At 53.6% G+C, this 17,336-nt stretch overlaps 2 protein-coding genes across 10 annotated transcripts; both read right to left on the bottom strand.

The window, feature by feature from the left end:
• Positions 1–73: 73 nt before the first annotated feature.
• On the bottom strand, positions 74–4,273 carry MRPL24 (mitochondrial ribosomal protein L24). 7 transcript variants are annotated; one of them, XM_063624893.1, is made up of 6 exons: positions 4,115–4,273; positions 1,294–1,537; positions 1,116–1,211; positions 804–907; positions 416–546; positions 74–305 (listed from the first exon to the last, which is right to left on the bottom strand). In XM_063624893.1, exons 2-6 carry the CDS (start codon positions 1,474–1,476, stop codon positions 169–171), a joined length of 651 nt encoding a protein of 216 aa, XP_063480963.1. In that variant the 5' UTR covers positions 1,477–1,537; positions 4,115–4,273; the 3' UTR covers positions 74–168. The 7 variants fall into 7 exon arrangements, with proteins under 7 accessions (XP_063480963.1, XP_063480965.1, XP_063480962.1 ...); XM_063624895.1 differs by having other exon boundaries at positions 3,452–4,221; XM_063624892.1 differs by having other exon boundaries at positions 4,074–4,210.
• Positions 4,274–5,162: 889 nt separating this feature from the next.
• On the bottom strand, positions 5,163–15,371 carry HDGF (heparin binding growth factor). 3 transcript variants are annotated; one of them, XM_063624891.1, is made up of 6 exons: positions 15,246–15,371; positions 8,337–8,413; positions 8,048–8,186; positions 7,203–7,388; positions 6,692–6,918; positions 5,163–6,507 (listed from the first exon to the last, which is right to left on the bottom strand). In XM_063624891.1, exons 2-6 carry the CDS (start codon positions 8,402–8,404, stop codon positions 6,501–6,503), a joined length of 627 nt encoding a protein of 208 aa, XP_063480961.1. In that variant the 5' UTR covers positions 8,405–8,413; positions 15,246–15,371; the 3' UTR covers positions 5,163–6,500. The 3 variants fall into 3 exon arrangements, with proteins under 3 accessions (XP_063480961.1, XP_063480959.1, XP_063480960.1); XM_063624889.1 differs by lacking the exon at positions 15,246–15,371 and adding an exon at positions 14,357–14,745 and having other exon boundaries at positions 7,203–7,409; XM_063624890.1 differs by lacking the exon at positions 15,246–15,371 and adding an exon at positions 14,357–14,743.
• Between the last annotated feature and the right edge of the window lie 1,965 nt (positions 15,372–17,336).

Genomic DNA, 17,336 nt, shown 5'->3' on the forward strand with positions numbered 1-17,336 from the left:
TCTTCCCTTCAGTCCCTGAGAGTGTGCTGGGATTAGGGATGCCATTCTACCACACAGTGGCTGTACACAGGAGGACTCATAAACTGCTCTTTATTGGCATCTGAAAAAGAGGTGCCTCAGCCTTCAAGGCTGGGACAGAAGTTGGGGAGGAGCTGCTCTCCTCCAGGCTCAATACCAATAGACCTTCTTGTATTTCCGGGTCTCCTTGATCCCCATGGCCTCCATCACCTCCTCCTGCAGTGTCTTTAGACGGGGCACGTAGGTTCTTTCTAAAGCATCTTCCACTGATGTGTCTTTGGGGCCATCTGTTAAGCCAGAGGAAAGGAGATAGGTGGGAGGGCTTGCCAACTTTCATTAACGTCCCCTACTCTCACTCCTAGCACCCACCCCTGACCTTCCTGCCCCTCACTCTCACCAATCCACGTTTCAGGGACGATGCCATCAGCTCTGGGAAATTCGGGTTTAGGGATAATTCTCCCTGATCGTGTGGAGACTCGTACCCGCTCTCCTGCTTCAGTAAATCTCCACTCAATCTCAGTGGGTTTCCTGGTGGATAGAGTAGGTGAGCCTGGCCTACGAGCCAGGTTTCCTGCCACCCTCCAACCCAAAAGTGGAGCCAATGGTTCAAAACACCAGGGTTACTACCGTGTTTCTCCACCTCTGTGTTGGGGTTACCTGCAGGGAATCATGTCCATGAGATGGTCCCTCTTAATTTCCAGAGCATCCAACCCACCATTCCCATTGGACAGCACTTTGTGGACCCAGAGGGTGAGAAACCCTCTGCCCAGAGCCCCGTTGCTTGCCTGTCCATAGGATCCACAAGTTTGACCTGGCGGTGGAGCAAGGGGGCTTCACTAGGGATCATGGTTCCCCGGTAATCCATGGTCTTGCCAATGTAGCGGTAATGCTGTCCAAGAGAGGGGAGTGTCAGAAAGCAAGGGGTGTGAAAGGGGTTTGCCCTTGCTGCTCGGCGCATTCAGCCCAAGTTGAAAAGTAGAAGGTTCAGTAATGCCACCATCCCCTCAGCCAGTCTTCTGCCACCCTGCGCTGCTCTGAATGGAGAGGGACAGATGAGACAGGCTTCCTGAGCATCCCCATCCCCTCTCTCCACTTACTGTGTTCAGCCCTTCCACGACCACCCAGTTTCGCTGCCGGATAACTTGAACCACTTTGCCCTGCTTCCCGGCATCCTTGCCTTCTAGGATCTCCACCTGTGGGAAGATACGAAGGTTAGGGAGGGGGATCCTTGCCCAGGAGGTTCCCCATCGCTCTACCCCTGTATGAGGCTCTCACCGTGTCCCCACAGAACAGATACCAGTCTTCATCAGAGATGGGTTCCACAACCACTGGGCGCCGCCTGATCCATGGGGGGTTCTTCCTCTTGTCTGCAAAGGAGCCTGGGGGGCTCATCCCATAGCGGTAATTGGGGGGCAGAGTGACCTTGGATGCCAAGGCCAGCAGGGCAGAAAGACGCATGCCTGGAGGTTGTAAGAAATCCCTTTGCCAGCAAAACACTCAGAAACCTTCCTTGTCAGCTCTGGGTACATGGATAGAAACAGGGGAGCAAAGAGGCAAGGGAAGGAACATTTTTTAAAGCACTTACTCTGTTGCTCAATGGACCTCATCACATTGAATCCTCACAAGAGGTTCTCATCTTTATAGACGAGAAAATAGAAAGGTCAAGTAACTTGCTTATGATTACAAAGCTACTACATTGGAGAATCAGTATTCGAACCCACATATATCTGACTTCAAAGTCCAAAAAATTCACTAAGGACAAGGGCCATGTTATCTATCTCACTCTTGAATCCAGAGCTTGGCCCCTAGTAGGTGCTTAACAAATACTTATTAAATCAATGTATGAACAGCAGGACAGGAAGAAAACAGAGGATGGAACGCTGGCATATGGCCAAAAGGTAGGCAGTTTAAGTCAGTGAAATGAACAAATAGGTAGCAGAAATAAACACTGGGGTTAAAATGTCCCTATCCCACTTAGAATTCCTATCCTCAGATAGGAAATAACCACTCCTCCCTAAGATAGCTCCTTTTCTAAAGGAAAAGGACCCAGGGCCAGACTCTAGAATTACTGAGTCCTAAATTTCCCAACTAAGTATGTGCTCTAAACCACTCAGTTCTCAACTAATGAGGTAGTGAATGAACTGAAGGCATAAATGGTTAAGTACTTCAGTTAACTGAATACTTGCAACTCGCCAGGTGCCATGCTAAGTGCTTTCCTGTATCTCGTTTATGCCTAAGGACAACCAAATGAAGAAGTCACCATTAACCTCATTTTATAGATAAAAATGAACTCTAACTTCAAAGACAAAGATACTACAATGGCATAAAGAGCCCTGGACAAGGAAGTCAGACCACCTGGGTTCTACTCCCTGCTCCACCATCATCTTACTGTATGACACTAGGCAACTTAACTTTTTTTTTTTTTCCTGAGACGGAGTCTTGTTCTGTAGCCCAGGCTGGAGTGCAGTGGCATGACCTCAGCTCACTGCAACCTCTGCCTCTTGGGTTCAAGCGATTCTCCTGCTTCAGCCTCCTGAATAGCTAGGATTACAGGCATGTGCCACCATGACCCGCTAATTTTTTTTGTATTTGTAGTAGAGACAGGGTTTCACCATGTTGGCCAGGCTGGTCTCGAACTCCTGACCTCAGGTGATCCATCCGCCTTGGCTTCCTAGAGTACTGGGATTACAGGTGTGAGTCACCATGCCCATCCAGATATTTAACTTTTGAATTTCAGCTTCATCATCCATAAACATTTACAGAGTTGTGGGTGTCATTTAAATTATTTTAAATAGGGCCGGGTGCGGTGGCTCATGCCTGTAATCCCAGCACGTTGGGAGGCCGAGGCGGGCGGATCACGAGGTCAGGAGATCGAGACCATCCTGGCGAACACGGTGAAACCCCGTCTCTACTAAAAATACAAAAAATTAGCCAGCCGTGGTGGCGGGCACCTGTAGTCCCAGCTACTCGGAGGCTGAGGCAGGAGAATGGCGTGAACCTGGGAGGCGGAGCTTGCAGTGTGCCGAGATAGCGCCACTGCACTCTGGCCTGGGCGACAGAGCAAGACTCCGTCTCAAAAAAAAAAAAAAATATTATTTTAAATATTTTAACAAAGCAAGGTGCAAAATAATGTGAGTAGTATTATCCCTTTGGGGTAAATATACAAATATATATTCCAGCACAGTTATATTTATGGAAAGGAAACAAGAAACCAAAGTACTTGTTTTAGGGGAGAGGAACTGTTTGGGAGGTCTGTTAATTCCATTTTGTTCCTTCCCATAACGTCTGCATTTTCTAACCATGTGCATTTAAAAATATGTATTAACGATTTATCTGAACGGTGAGATACTGGGTCATTTTTCTTCTTTATACTTCTCAGTATAAAGGCCTGATGTTATTTTCGGAAAAAGAAACAAAAACAAACAAAACCCACCTGTTATTTTCAATTAATGCTGACTGGCCTAAGTGTTCCAGTGAGTATTCAACAAATGCTTAGGAAGGACTACTGTATGACAAACCTAATGCTGGGAATTTCATTGCTGGCATTTGGTCTTCACATTGCCCAGTGAGGGAGGTGAGGTTGCCAGATGCATCATAAAGTCCCTTTTACAGACAAGGAAATCAAGGCCCTGAAAGCCGGAGTGACTACCCTGGTTCTTACAGCTTGACAGGAGCAGGGCCAATCTTAAGACCCAAGCCTTCTGCGTGATCGTGCAAGGAGTCCCTTCACCTCAGTCAATCCAGGTCTCAACCACCCCAGCCCAGGGCAGCTTGCATGACCCCGAGATCTTTCCCTTCACAATCTGGAGATGCTGCTGGTGAGCGTCCCGCAGTGGGGCTTTCCCTGCATGTTCTGAAGGCGCCGTGCAATACAGTGGGGTCGAAGGTCTGCCCTCTCAGGTCACGGCTCCAAATGCTTCCCCCACCAGCCTCATCCCAGACATCGCCAAGGCCTAGCTGTCTTCAGCACCCACCCGCTCCAAACTTCCGGTGCAAAGAAACCCTGGGGAGGCGACTGAGCCATGGCCAGGGAAAAGGATAGGCTCTTCCCGCACCTGCCTCTCGGACGAGCACCTCTGGGGCGGGCGGCCCTCACCTCCACTTTCCGCGGCACTTCGGGTGCTCAGCACATGGGCCCTCAGCGTCCCCTCCCCCGCCACGCCCGTCGACTTTCTGGGAGATGTAGTCCAAGTGTGAAACGGAAGCTCAACCACGAATCTTACCTCTCAGCATGCTGGGAGTTGTAGTCCGCCGCTAGAAAGCTGGAAACAGGAAGTTTGGCGGGGTAGGAACTCAAGGAAACCGGAACACACCATGAAGCATGTCGGGAATCGAAAGGCAAGCTGGTTCGGTCGGCCCGCCTGGCACATTCCTGCGCATGCTCTGCGTGGAGGCCGCTGGGAATTGTAGTTTCTAGAGAAGGCTCCATTTTCTAGGTGGTTGTGGCTTCCTGTTCAAGGCAAAGGGCCGCCCTTTCCAGACAGGGCTACAGCCAATGCGCTCCCTGTCCTCTGCTAGAGTGGGGGCAGGGCAGATTAAAAAACTGCCGGTAGGCTTTCTAAAGGAAGGGATGAAACGTGGGCCCTTCCAATGCTAGTAGCCGATCTAGTTACAAAATGTTAGATCTGGAAGGAAACAGAAATGATCTAAGCCAGTCATTCCACTTAACTCGGGGAGTACTGGCGGGATTTCACCCTACCAACCCCCTCCCCCTACCACCCCATCACCAGCTAAGGGTGGCAGGTACCCCTAGCATTAGCAAGGAGAAAGGGTTATCCTATTATCTGACTTGCCCTTTGGGGTCAAATTGTTTATACAACCAGCCTCCAAACTCCCACTTCATGGCCATCTTGGGCTGTGGCCGATACTGGCATCCTCCCACACCCCACTTCTTGTGTAAACCCTTTTTTAAAAAAAACTCTCCCAGGTGCGTTAAACAGTGGCTGGGCAGGAGTAGAATGAATGGTGTGGTTTATTTTACGACTCTGCCCACAAGAAGTTTGGATTTCAAATGCCTAAGAATGGAGGAGGCTGACACCCTCTACCTCAATCTGAGATGACCTGGAAGTCATTTGCATTCCGTTACCCCACTTTCTGTCTTCAGTTAACCAATACACCCCCAAAGAATCAGTCAGAATCCAATATAGTAATCAACGGGTTTTATTTTCCTAGAACTGAAATCATCTACGGTTCTCAGAGCTAAACTTCCAAAGCTACAGTCAGCAATTTTTCATCAGAGCCCAAGGGAGAGGGGCCAGGGTAAAAGAGACGAGACTGTAGAGAGGCATAGAGAGACCAGTAGGAAGAGGGTGGGAGAGGGCACTTATTTCTCTCTGTCCTCTCAGTGGGTTACAAATCAGATATGGTGACAACACTGAGGGGGCCAGGTCAGGGTATGTGGATGAGAAATGACATTGGAAGGAACATCAAAGCCCCAGCTACAACAAGAAAGTCATCAAGCCCCAAATAGAAGGGGAGCCTCCCAGTGCACCTCAGAAATGGGGGCAACGATGGGGAAGGAGCAGAATGGGGAGCACACAAAGGGTTAGGGGTCTTTAAAATTTTTTTTTGTAATTTTCTTTTATTAAAAACATTTCCTAAAAAATGTGTCTTTTCCTTTATGTCTGGGTGATATATATGACTATAAGCTGGCCTTGAGCACTGTGCAGAGAAGAAAACGGACAGCTAGGGGTCTTCCCAAGCATCCTATTTCTGGCTTCAGAGATCTAAAGAGGGACAGATGCTCAACACTCCCACCCAAATGGGTAAAGTCAACCCTTCAGGTCTCAGGTCCTTGGCCCAAACAACTTGGGAGCCCCAAAGTCTCTTGATGATTAACTACAACTCCCAAAACTCTTGGGGTTGGCAAAAGGAAAAATGGGTGTTGTCAATCATCAAGGATTTATGTAAAGGAGCCCCTCCCCTACAAGCTGTCCCACTTCCCCTGAATCTAGGCAGCTGGGATAATAGGTGTAGCAGGGGACAGGAGTTCAGGAGGAGGCTGCCCTCCTGGCTGCCCCCACCCCCCATTTGAGGATTGCCCCTCTCAGGCCCACAAGCCCACCCTGTTGTTTATGCTCCATCCTTTCCATTCCTACCCCTGATCCCAACCCGGAGGTCCAGAATGCCTAGGAGAGTAGGAGAAGGGTGTCAGGAGGTGGGAGCAGTTGTCCCAGGCCCCAGCAGAAGCCTGGAAAATAGCTCCAAGTGGAAGGAACACAATGGCCTCATCTCATTCCAGGGAGAAGACATGGCTCTGACTCAGATCATAGGAGTATGGGGACCTAGAGGTGAGAGCCAGGTGGCCTGCCCCATCCAGGTCAATCTCCATGGGCTGGGCTTGGAGTGGGAAAAGTGAGTGGAAGAGGAGAGCAGGTTGGGGTGGGAAAGGGGTTCCCAGTTTGCAGGCCATGGCCAGTTTCCCCAGTAGCACCCAGACAGCAGCAGGAACAGGGTGGGGGCTCCTCTTGAAACATTGGTGGCTACAGGCTGTGAGGGAGGGTTGGAGGGGAGAAGGGTTAATGGTGTGGCCTTGCCCCAGCCAGTGCTGGTCTCCTAGGAGAGCCCACCCCGCCTCCCGAGAGGCTGACCACTGCAGGCCCTTTTCATCCTCCTCTCCGAGAGTGGCCAGCCCCCCTAGTCCAGCTGCGAAGGGGTCAGGGGGCTCACTCACCTCTCATGATCTCTGATGCCTGGCGCCTCAGCATCTTCCTTGGTAGCCTCTTCCTCTTCATCCTCCTCTTCTTCTTCCTCTTGGGGAGGCCCCCGGCCAGAGCTGGGCTCAGAGGGGGTGCTATTCTTTTCCACCTCCATAGGAAGGGGCCTCTCACCCTCCAAGGTGGCTGCCTCCTTCTCCTCTCCTTCAGGGTTTTCTGCCTCCTTGGGACGTTTAGGAGAGTCCTAGGCAGGATCGACAGAGGAAGTGGGCTGAGGCTGGAGAGGGAGGCCAGCAGCCACCCACTCCTCTCCTCCGGGGCTCCTTCCCAGGCTGACACCCACAGTCCTTCCCCAACCCTACTAGCTGAAATGCCTTCTGTGTCCCATCTTGTCAGCTGGGGACTCCCCAAGACTAGGGGCTAGATCGACCTCTCAGACTGGGCACCCCTGAGGCAAAGCCCTGCTCCTGTGGGATACCCCATGGGGAATGTTGAGGGGGGCCCAGGCCCTGGGCAGGCAGCAGTTACCTCCAGCAAGTCCCCTCCTCTCCTCTTCAGCGCTCCTTTCTCGTTCTTCTCCTTGGCTGGCTCATCAATGACCAGCTTCCCTTCCTCGTCACTGCTGCCCTCTGCATTCCCCTTCTTATCACCGTCACCCTCTGTGGCTTCGGGCTCGGGTTCAGGCTCTTCCACACAGCTCTTTTTCTGGGAGGACTGCAGCAGAGACAGCACAGGCTGAGTGGCACCAGTCGCTGCCATGCTGGGCCCCCTCCCCAGACCCTCCCTCGGCCACTCACTCCTTCCTTTTCCCGCCTCTCCCCCACCCCCACCCAGGTGCCCAGTCTCACGAGTGATTTGAGACCCACCTCTGTCGGATTAGCCCCGGGGTAAACCCACTGGCCGGGCAGGCAGGGCTCTGTGCAGGAGGGGGGAGGGCTGGAGCAGGAGGCAAAACCTCGGGTCAACTTCTCCCAAAGGGAGCTAGGACCCTTTCCCCGCCAACCCCCGCCCCCCACCCTCCCGCCTCGTCCTGCCCGGCTCACAAGCACCTCCTCCTGGAAGCCTTTGTGGAAAGAGTTAAGGCCGTGTCCTAATCTCACACTGAGCCCAACAAAGGCCTGTCCCCACTTACCGCCTCCATCCTGTTCTTGCCCCCCAGACCGCTGTCTCACAGTTGTCCCTAACCACAACTACACCGCACAGCCCAACCCTATCCCCTCTTGCAGGAAGCCCCCTTCCCACCACCCGGATTAGCTCCTACCCTGAAAGCCCTGGAGTTTCTGAAGACTAAGCATCATCTGTAGGCCGGGGACTGCCAGAGCCCACGGCCACATCTGCTTTCCACGGGGTCTCTGGGGCAGGCGGTGGCTCACCTGATAGCCAGAAGCCTTGACAGTAGGGTTGTTCTCGATCTCCCACAGCCCCTCGCTGAACCCTTTCCTCTTGTTGGGCTTGCCAAACTTCTCCTTGGATTCCTCGTAAGGGAAGAGGTCTTTGGGGCCCAGGAATGCCCTGGTGAGAGATGGGAGACTGTGCTCTCAAGCCCCTCACTGCCCCTGAGCTGCACAGCCCGACATGAAAGGGGCACCAACACCACCTCGCCTTCCCCAAAGTAGTCCTCCCGGGGCCCTCCCGACCTATACCCCTCTGGCCTCCACTCACGTCTCGTGGGTCCCGAAAAAAAAGACTTGGTATTTGTTGGCTGTTGATTTCACGGCAGCCTCAGGCATCTCGTCAATCTGGGGTGAGATGAGGGGGTGAGGTTTGCTAGAGTCCTGAGGTTTTGAGCCTGAGGCAGGGGGGCTGACTTCCAAGGCACATTTATATAAAATCAGACTGACAGGGACCCAGGATAGTCAGCAAGATGGCTTTTGGGCCATTTTTAGCAGTGACACTTTACTCAAATGAAGTCAGACATGAAAGCCCAACAGAAACCCAGGAATCCTTCCCTCTCCTTTACCTGCCAGACAGCACCCATTCTGCCTCCCAACATGTCTGGCCACAAAGCCCCCTGACTTTGCCATCACCTTCTCCATTCTCCACAATCTATTCTCCACAATGCAGCCAGAGTGGGCCTTTGGGAATGTTGGTCCAAGGATTTCGTCCCCTTGCTTCAAAACCCTTCAATACCTTTTAAGGACTCTAGGGCCCACCTGTTCACCTCTTCTGCACAATGGCAAGATCTGAATCCCAACTCTGCCCCCACTTGTATGACTTTGGGCAACTTACTGAACATCTCTCTGCCTCAGTTTCCTCATCTGTAAAAGGGAGACAGTCATAGTACTAAAGCTATAGGGCTGTGAGGATGAAATGACCATAACTTGGCACGTGGTACATCCTACACATCTCTGCTTTCATCAGCCTCTCCCAGTACACTGTCCTTTCTGCTCTGACCATGGTTCTTGCAGTCTCTAATACTCACTCACTCCTGATCATCCTTCTAGCTTCAGCTCCGCCATTACTTCCTCCAGAAAGCTTCCCTATCACTCCTGGCCTGGCTGACTCCCTAGGTAAAACTCTTTCCTAAGACTTCCCCTTTACAGTGCTTTCCCAGTTCTAATCTTACACTGATTCACATTATTGTTTAACATCTATGTGCACTATCTGGACTAGACCAGCCCCAAGGTCAGAGACCAGCTCTGCTTTTATCTGCAGCACGGGGCTTAGCATACAGTAGGTATACAATTATTTACTGAATGAATTTACCAAACGGCTAAAAGGAAGCTGCTCTGGCTGAAGTGGAGGGGTGAGGTCAAAGGGCTGCCTATCCAACACCCGCCAAAAGGCTTCTAGGGAACTCTGAAAGGCACATAGTCAAACTCTCATTTTACAGATGAGGAAACTGAGCCCAGAAAACAAGTGATTTGCCCAAAATAACATAGCAAGTTGTTGAGGGCCAGGTCTCAGACTTAGATCACCTGACTAAATCCCCTGCCCCACGTGTGCCCGTGGTGAGGAGCGCTGTGGTGAAGGTGAGAGGTGCAGAAATCTCACGTCAGGAAATCCAGAGGCAGTGGCCCCGCCAGCCTCTCCCAGATCAGGCCTGGAAGCCCAGGCCAAGCTGAGCCGGGGGTGGGTCGGGGGTGAAGGTGGGGCGGTTGGGGACTACAACTCCCAGCAGCACTTGCAGCAGCCCCAGCAGCTAGGCTTCCCGCCGGACAGAGGCCAGGTGGCCATGATGACTGGGGCCCCAGGCGCAAACAGGAGAGACAGAAAGGCCAAGGCAGTGATTAACACACAGAGACAGGGACAGAGGGCCCAACTGGGGGCCTGGGGAGAGAGGGTGGATGGGAATGCGCTGAGACACACCCAGGAGAGGGGGTGGGGCCCTGGGCATGAATCTGAGGGGCATCTTGCCCCAGACTTGGAATCTTCAGGCTTTTGGGCACCTCCCCGCTTGCCCCGTGGCCTCTGGGGACAGAGGTCCAGCCCTTCCCCCCAGGAAGGCCCAGCACAAACTGGGCTCTTCCCACAGCCAGGAGACACCGGGTGTGAGAGCAGGGGGTGGAAAGGCACGCAGTTCCCCCCACAAACACGATCCCCATCGCCATGACAACGCAACCCCGCCCCCGGGGCCACTCAGCAACCAGGAATGTGACCACCCCTCCCCCCCACGGGCCGCCTTCTCTCCGGATTGGGGAGGAAGGGACACTAACACGCACCCCACCCCCAAGCCTGCAGTCTGGCACCTGGGTCCCCGGCTGTGCTGGAAACCACAGCTAGGGCTGGATTACCGCTGCAGGGGGTGCGGGCGGAGGGGGGCGTCCTTCTCAGGAAGCCAGACCTGGAGCAGGGACAGAGGAGCCAGTCCTCAGCCAGGACGCCTGGGTCCTGTTACCAGCTAGCTCCCATCCTCCTCTTAACAGGGGGAAGCAAAAAACAAAACGAGCGCCACCAGGGGTTAGAGATCCCAGGAGACAGGCATAGGACAATAATAGCAAACGCCTTTCCTAGGCCTTTCTTCTGTGGATCTGTGTGCACCCAGAACCAGGGGTGGGGGTGGGGACTGAAAGGTCTAAGGCTGGAACTTAGAGCTCTGCATTTTCAGTGCCCACACCTGAGCCAGGGCATTAAGATGCCCACAGTAAGTGTGTGATAGAAGAGGAGAAACTGAGGCTTCATAAGAGGGGGTGGATGGGTGAAAGGTCAGAAATAAGGAGAAATGAGGTTCTTTGCAGAGGCACAGACTGCAAAGCGGCTACCTGGCCACCGTCTTGTGCCACCCCAGCTTCCCATGGAAAGCAAACTCAGAGGCAGATAGCTGAATGGTGTGGCAGGGGACCCAGGAGGCCACCAGCTGCCCAGCCCCAGCGGTGGGGGAGAAACAAAAGAACGAATGGGATTAAAAATAGCATGAGGCACACCAGATATGCCAGCCCTGCTGACTTCTAGCTACATAAAGGATGGGTCTAGAGGGAAGAGAGAGGAAGACAGGGGCCTGAGCAGATAGGCACCTCACCCCAAAGCATCATCCCACCTGGCTCCCTCACCTAGAGTGTAGGCAGTTGTGGGGGAAGGACCAGGGGAGGTGTGCTCTTCTCACTTGATGGAATTTCTAACCCTTCACCCAAAAGAGGAGAAATCCCTTCTACAGTGACACCTCTATCCCTCAAGCTACAAAGGAAATGTCCTTTCTTACATTTGGAAGTGGAGGGCAGTTATTCCTAGACGTAGAGGATATGAGGTCTCAGGGGAGACCTGTACCCCAATACAGATATCTGTCTTCCAGGCGGTGCCTTTATATCCAGGCTGTGACTCAGAACAAGTGAGTCAAGGCTAACTGGGTCAGAGTGGGGCCAAATAGTGCTGGGGACCCCACTGTACCCCCTCCACTAGCCAGCAATAGGGGAACTCAGCTATCTCTTAACCATTCCAGATCCAGGCAAGTTACTTATTCTTAGGCCTTGCATTTGCCTGATTCCATCAGACAGGCCTGAGCACATGAAATACCAGCCTCCCAAGCCACAGACACCCTCTGAGGTCCAAAGAGGAATCTGAAGTTTTCAGGTAGAGTGGGGAAAGACAACTGAACACCTCTCCCCCAGCCTCAGACTAAAAACAGACCCAGCACTTAGGAAGGCAGCAGGGAAGGCTAAGCACACACTGGCTGCCAGCCAGGGTTCTGACCACCACACCCAGGGCTGAGGCCCAACCTGACCCAGGAACCGGAAAATCTGGGGCAGGAGACAGTTGGGGCCAGGAAAGTGTGGCAAGCCCAAGAGGCAGAAAAGAGAAGGTACAGGGGGAAGGGGCACCAGGAGGAAAGACGGGTGAGGTCCTGGCTGCCCAGGTTTTCTGGGATTGTGAAACAGGAAGCAGCAAAAGGAGAAATGGACCAGGGGGGAAAATCCCTGAAGTCTTGGAGGTTAATTGTTAAGTACTTGGAGATCCCCCAGAAGTTAGGCAGGAGGAAGAGGGAAAGGAGAAGGTTAAGATGGAGTCACACCATCCTTCCAGGCAGGTCCTGCCTATCACGTGGCCCCTCTGGCTGGGCTCTCTCTCAAGCACTGGGCCCTTCTAGTTTCACCCAGAATCACCCACCCTCCCCAGTAGCAGGGACTGAGGAAGGAAAATCCACACATGGGCCTTCTTTATGGCTGAAGATTTGGGCTTCCTATGAGATGGGCGAGTCAGTGAGGTTCCCTCTTCTCATCCATCTCAGGAAGGGCCCCTCAGGCTCTGCCTCTCTACGGACTAAGACATGGTCCAAGGAATGGTGAGGAGACTCAAGGTCTGTTCTTTTGGAGTACAAAGGGACTGTGTCTGGGAGGTAACAGCCTTGGGTGTGGCCCTCCCTGCAAGTATCACAATTAAGAGCCAGAGACAGGCAAAGTGTGGGGCCCTCTCTCTTTGAGATCCAGGCTGATCTCCCTACCCCAGTTCTAACTTTATCTAAAAGGTCCAGGCCTCAACAGAGGAAGAAACGCTGCCTCCCCTGTCCTTCCCTTCTGTCCTGGAGGCCCAAAGTGGAGAGGAAATGGATGGGATCCCTAGTCCTAGGGACTGCCCTTACTCCAAAGGCCACCAGAAACTTGAGGTCTTCCTCACAGGGGCCAGTGTGGGTCCTTCTGTGTCCCTACCCCTTTTCTCTCTTACCGGATGCAGAAGGGGTTCCCTGCAACCCACATTCCAGCTAACACCCCCTCCCCAGGGCTTAGTCCAGCCTCTGGACTTTGTCCCACCCTCAGGAGGTAGGAACAGTAGAGACCCGGGTTCAGTTCTTGTCCTACCCACCAGGGCCTTGGCATCTGGGCCAAGAAGCCAGCTGGGTCAAAGGGTGCAGGGTAAAGTACAGGAGAGTTCTAACGCAGAGTCCCGCTTCTCTTTGTACTTCACTCCCATTAGCAGAAGCTGGTCCTCATTTGATCCATCTGAAAGTTTCAGGGAACCAGGAGCTCAAGGCACGTGGGATTAGGCACACTCCTGAGGAGTGGGTACAGAGCGAGGAAGGGTCTCTGAGTTTTCTGAGTGGTCCCAAAGTTGGCCTGATACCCTGAATGAGCCTGGGCCAGACAGACATAGACTTACACTGAGAAGAGCACCCCAAAGCCATGCAGTCCTTCTGCCCTTGGATTTCACTCTACAGGAGTCCTACACTCTAGGATACTGAGTCATGCCCTCGCCCAAAACCAAAGGCCCCTCTACACCAACTTTAAGTTGCCAAATGCACTGCCCCCCCATCCCCACTCCTTTCCTCCAGCAACTGGCAACCTCCCATCCTCCTTACTTAACCTGTCTCAGTCCTTAGGGGAAACATGATGAGCACACAAGGCTTGGCTGCAGGGCCCCACCCTACCACCTGGCCAGGTGCTGGGGTTGTGGGGGGGCTCATATTGGCGGGCTGAATCAACCACACGGCAGAGACTGGGCCGTTCTGGCGGAAGATCTTCACATCTGAGCGGGGGAAGGAACTTGGGCTCCCCCAACCCCTACTAAGAGGCAGTCTGGACTGGACTTCCTAATACCACAAGGGAATCTGCCACCTCAATCCTAAATTTGAGTTGGCAGCATATGGAGGAATATTTCTGTGGAGCTGAGGGCTGATGGGTTCTGACGGATAATTTCCAAGCCAGGTAGATCCCTTTACGCTGCCCCCAACGATCCTTCGACCTTCGCAACTTTAGACCTCTTACAGATGCCCCAAACCAAAGTTTCCTAGAAGCGAACTCCGCCTCCATCTAGCCCTCTCCGGGTTGGGATTCTTCTTAACCATTTATCCAGGAAGAGAAGAGTTTGAATTGGGGGCGACAATCCATGAACAAACTAGGGGTCTCTAAGGGGTCTTAAGGGGGGTGGCGGCGGCGCCTGGGGTCGGGGGAAGGAATAACACGACTGGCCCAAAGCCAGACTTCGCGCTCGAAACCTCTGGGAGTATGGGGGCTGGGGGCGGAACTGAGCACGCGGAGCTGGGGGCCGGGAAGTGACCGGCGCCCTCAGATCCCCACGCCGTGCACACGCCACTACGCGCGGACGCCGTGCCCGCCAGGTGTCTACCCCCACCCCCGCCCGCCTCCACCATTATATAACCGGTGGGTGGGCTTGGAAGCGACAGGGAAAGAGCCGGAGACCCACAAGTCCCTGCCCCCACCTCTGCCCGCTCCGCGAGGAGCGCTCGTGCCCTTCCCGGTGTTATGCAACCCAAGCCCTCAGGGGGTTAGGGGGCGGCGGGCCGCGCTGCTCACCCGGGCCGGCCAGTGTGGGTAGCCCTTCATCTTGGCGAACACCAGGTCCCCGCATTTGTACTCCTTCTGCCGGTTGGATCGCGACATGGCGGGGCTCCGGGCGCCCCGGGCTCCGCGCCGGGCCGGGAAGCGCGAGCCCAAGTTTGCGCGTGCGGCGGTGGCGGCGCCGCTCCGCTCCGGCCCTCGCGCGGCCCCCGCCTCGATGGTGGCCCCCGGCCCGAGCTCCGGCGCGGCCACGGCGTCTCCGCCCGCGCGCCGCACGGACGGGGCGGGCGCGGATCGGGGCAAAGCTCCGGCGCGGTGGGTGCGCGCTCGTGCAGTTGTTTGTATTTGAAATTCAATTGCTCCCTCCTCTGCTCGAGGCCTCTTCCTCCACCCCCCGCCCGGTCCCCACTCCTCCTCCTCCTCCCTCCTCCCGGACCCACTCCTCCTCCTCCCCCCGCCCCCCAGCCTCGCGCTCCCTCCCGCGGCGGTTTGATGCGTGCAGCTTCTTGACGCCCAGGGCCTGCCACGGCCCAACGCCCAACCTGGAGCCGCCTGACGGCGCGTGGCGCCACAGGCATAAGGAGCCGATCGCCGAGCACGCCGAGCAGGCTTTGTGTGCCCGCGTTCGGCGGGTGCCCGCCCGCCCGGGAGGAGCTGGCGCCCGGCTGGACGGAGCGGCCCCCGCCCTTCCCCCGACTCCGCGGAGCGCTCACCACCGCGGCCCCAGCGCAGTTAAGTGTGGACGTCTATACACGGTTTCCGCCGGCCCTCTGCTCCATCTCAATCCACGAATATTTACTGGGCACCCGCGGTTCTTGGCAGCGTGCTAGGCGCCCAGGGCGAGAGGAGTGGGCGCCGTGCTGCTCCGCGCGCTGGGGTCCTCTCTAGACCTCGCCGTGCTTACCGTATGGGGGGGTGGCCCTGGAAACGTCGGGGATTTGAGACCTACGTCCGCCTTTGCTAAGGAGGAAAGGCTTGAGTTTGGTAGCCAGGAGATGATGGCCAAGGAGTTGAGGCACAAATTGGCCACCTTCTGGGTGCATTCGATCTCGTTTCTCTAAGCTACTGTCTTGCCAAGGAGACTTGGACTCAACGGCTAGCTAACCCCGCAAAGATGAGTTCAGTTCTAGTGGGTTACAGTAGAATGCCAATAAACTCAACCCCTTCAGTAAACTGTGAAGACCGAGGGGCCAGGTGCTACCTCTTTTAGGAGGTGGGGAGGGGGGTCTGGGAAAGCTTCACAAAGGTGGTGACTGAACTGGGCATTAAAGAATGAGTAGATGGCTCACGCTTGTAATCCCAGCACTTTCGGAGGCCGAGGCGGGCGGATCACGAGGTCAGGAGATCGAGACCACGGTGAAACCCCGTCTCTACCAAAAATACAAAAAATTAGCCGGGCGTGGTGGCGGGCGCCTGTAGTCCCAGCTACTCGGAGAGGCTGAGGCAGGAGAATGGCGTGAACCCGGGAGGCGGAGCTTGCAGTGAGCCGAGATCGCGCCACTGCACTCCAGCCTGGGTGACAGAGCAAGACTCCGTCTCAAAAAAAAAAAAAAAAAAAAAAAAAAAAATGAGTAGAATTTTGCCAAATTCTGAGAGACTACATTTTGGCCTAGGTTATATGCTAAGAAGTGATAGAACCAAAACTTGAACTCAAGTCTCTTCCATTAAGCTAAATAAGACTTTATTGTAATTACATCTTTGATTTGCTGTCACTGTATTTGCCCACATTCCAGACACCTATGTTCCCTTAGAAATAAGATATTTGGATCTTATGTTACGGCATATACACGTCCTTAAAATTTAGCAACAAAATATGCTAGGTTTGAATAGGTAAAATATGCATGTTTTTCTTCCCACGTTTCCTGATCCTATTTCAAAGCATATGCAGAGTCTCCCTGCAAGGAAGTCCAGGATGTAGCCAAAAGTTCCAAATCCACATCCTACCCTGCTGTTCATCTGTCCTGAGAATTTGGACAACCTCCTGAACTCTAAGCCTCAGTTTCCTCTGCTGTAAGATGGGATAACATGACTGCCCTGGTAACTAACAACAGAGGCATAGAATGGCTGCTTGTCACTAGGGGATGCCTGCAGTTGTTCCCAGAGTCCTGCATGACACTTGGCTGTCCTTATGTCCATGGCAATATGTTTCACTATTTTTGCCTTTATAACAGTGTGGCCTCTCAACCATAGTTCCCCCTTGTGATAAGAGGCACACCAGGCTGCTGGCACAGAGGGGCATTCTGGAAGTTCCTGTTGCAAGAAAACAGTCAAGCAGGCCCTCAGCCACAAGCTTGTCAATTTGTTTCCATAGCAAATTCAAACTTGTTGCAACAGAACAACTAGGTTCTAGTTGGTGTTTACAATGCATTCCATTTTGAAATGCAGTCAGTGTAATAGTCCAGATTCTATCATGCTAAATCTTTTTGTTAGGAGATAATCTTGTCACAAGTTCTTGAAGATGTTTCAAGAATAAGTCCAGCATCAGAACAGGTTACCTTTAACTATCTAGATCATTATTTTATTCTATCTATCTATCTGTTTGAGACAGAATCTCGCTCTGTTGCCCAGGCTGGAGTGCAGTGGCCCATCTCGGTTCACTGCAACCTCTGCCTCCCAGGTTCAAGCGATTCTTCTGCCTCAGCCTCCTGAGTAGCTGGGATTACAGGTGTGTGCCACCACGCCCGGCTAATTTTTGTATTTTTAGTAGAGACGGGGTTTCACCATGTTGGTCAGCCTGGTTTCGACCTCCTGATCTCGTGATCTGCCCACCTGGGCCTCCCAAAGTGCTGGGGTTACAGGCGTGAGCCACTGTGCCCGGCCTAGGTCGTTATTATAAATATGCACAGTCTCAGTGCAACAAACATGGTTTGTTTGTTTAATTGTTGTTGTTTTGTTTTTTTGAGACAGAGTCTCGCTCTGTTGCCTGGGCTAGAGTACAATGGTGCCATCTCGGCTCACTGCAACCTCCGCCTCCCAGGATCAAGTGATTCTCCTG

The sequence above is a fragment of the Symphalangus syndactylus genome, chromosome 12 (assembly GCF_028878055.3).
Source record: "Symphalangus syndactylus isolate Jambi chromosome 12, NHGRI_mSymSyn1-v2.1_pri, whole genome shotgun sequence".
NCBI classification, from domain to species: Eukaryota; Metazoa; Chordata; class Mammalia; order Primates; family Hylobatidae; genus Symphalangus; species Symphalangus syndactylus.

Bases quoted from the DNA above. Each gene is read 5' to 3' on its own strand.
- MRPL24 (XM_063624893.1), bottom strand. From the start codon at position 1,476: ATGCGTCTTTCTGCCCTGCTGGCCTTGGCATCCAAGGTCACTCTGCCC. The intron at 1,212-1,293 runs GTGAGAGCCTCA...ATCTTCCCACAG, and splicing joins ATCTGTTCTGTGGGGACACG to GTGGAGATCCTAGAAGGCAA. The intron at 547-803 runs GCAAGCAACGGG...TCTATCCACCAG, and splicing joins CTTGTGGATCCTATGGACAG to GAAACCCACTGAGATTGAGT.
- HDGF (XM_063624889.1), bottom strand. From the start codon at position 14,443: ATGTCGCGATCCAACCGGCAGAAGGAGTACAAATGCGGGGACCTGGTG. The intron at 7,410-8,047 runs GTGAGCCACCGC...GGTGCCACTCAG, and splicing joins TCAAGGCTTCTGGCTATCAG to CCTGTGCTGTCTCTGCTGCA. The intron at 6,919-7,202 runs GTAACTGCTGCC...GATCCTGCCTAG, and splicing joins GAGGAGGGGACTTGCTGGAG to GACTCTCCTAAACGTCCCAA.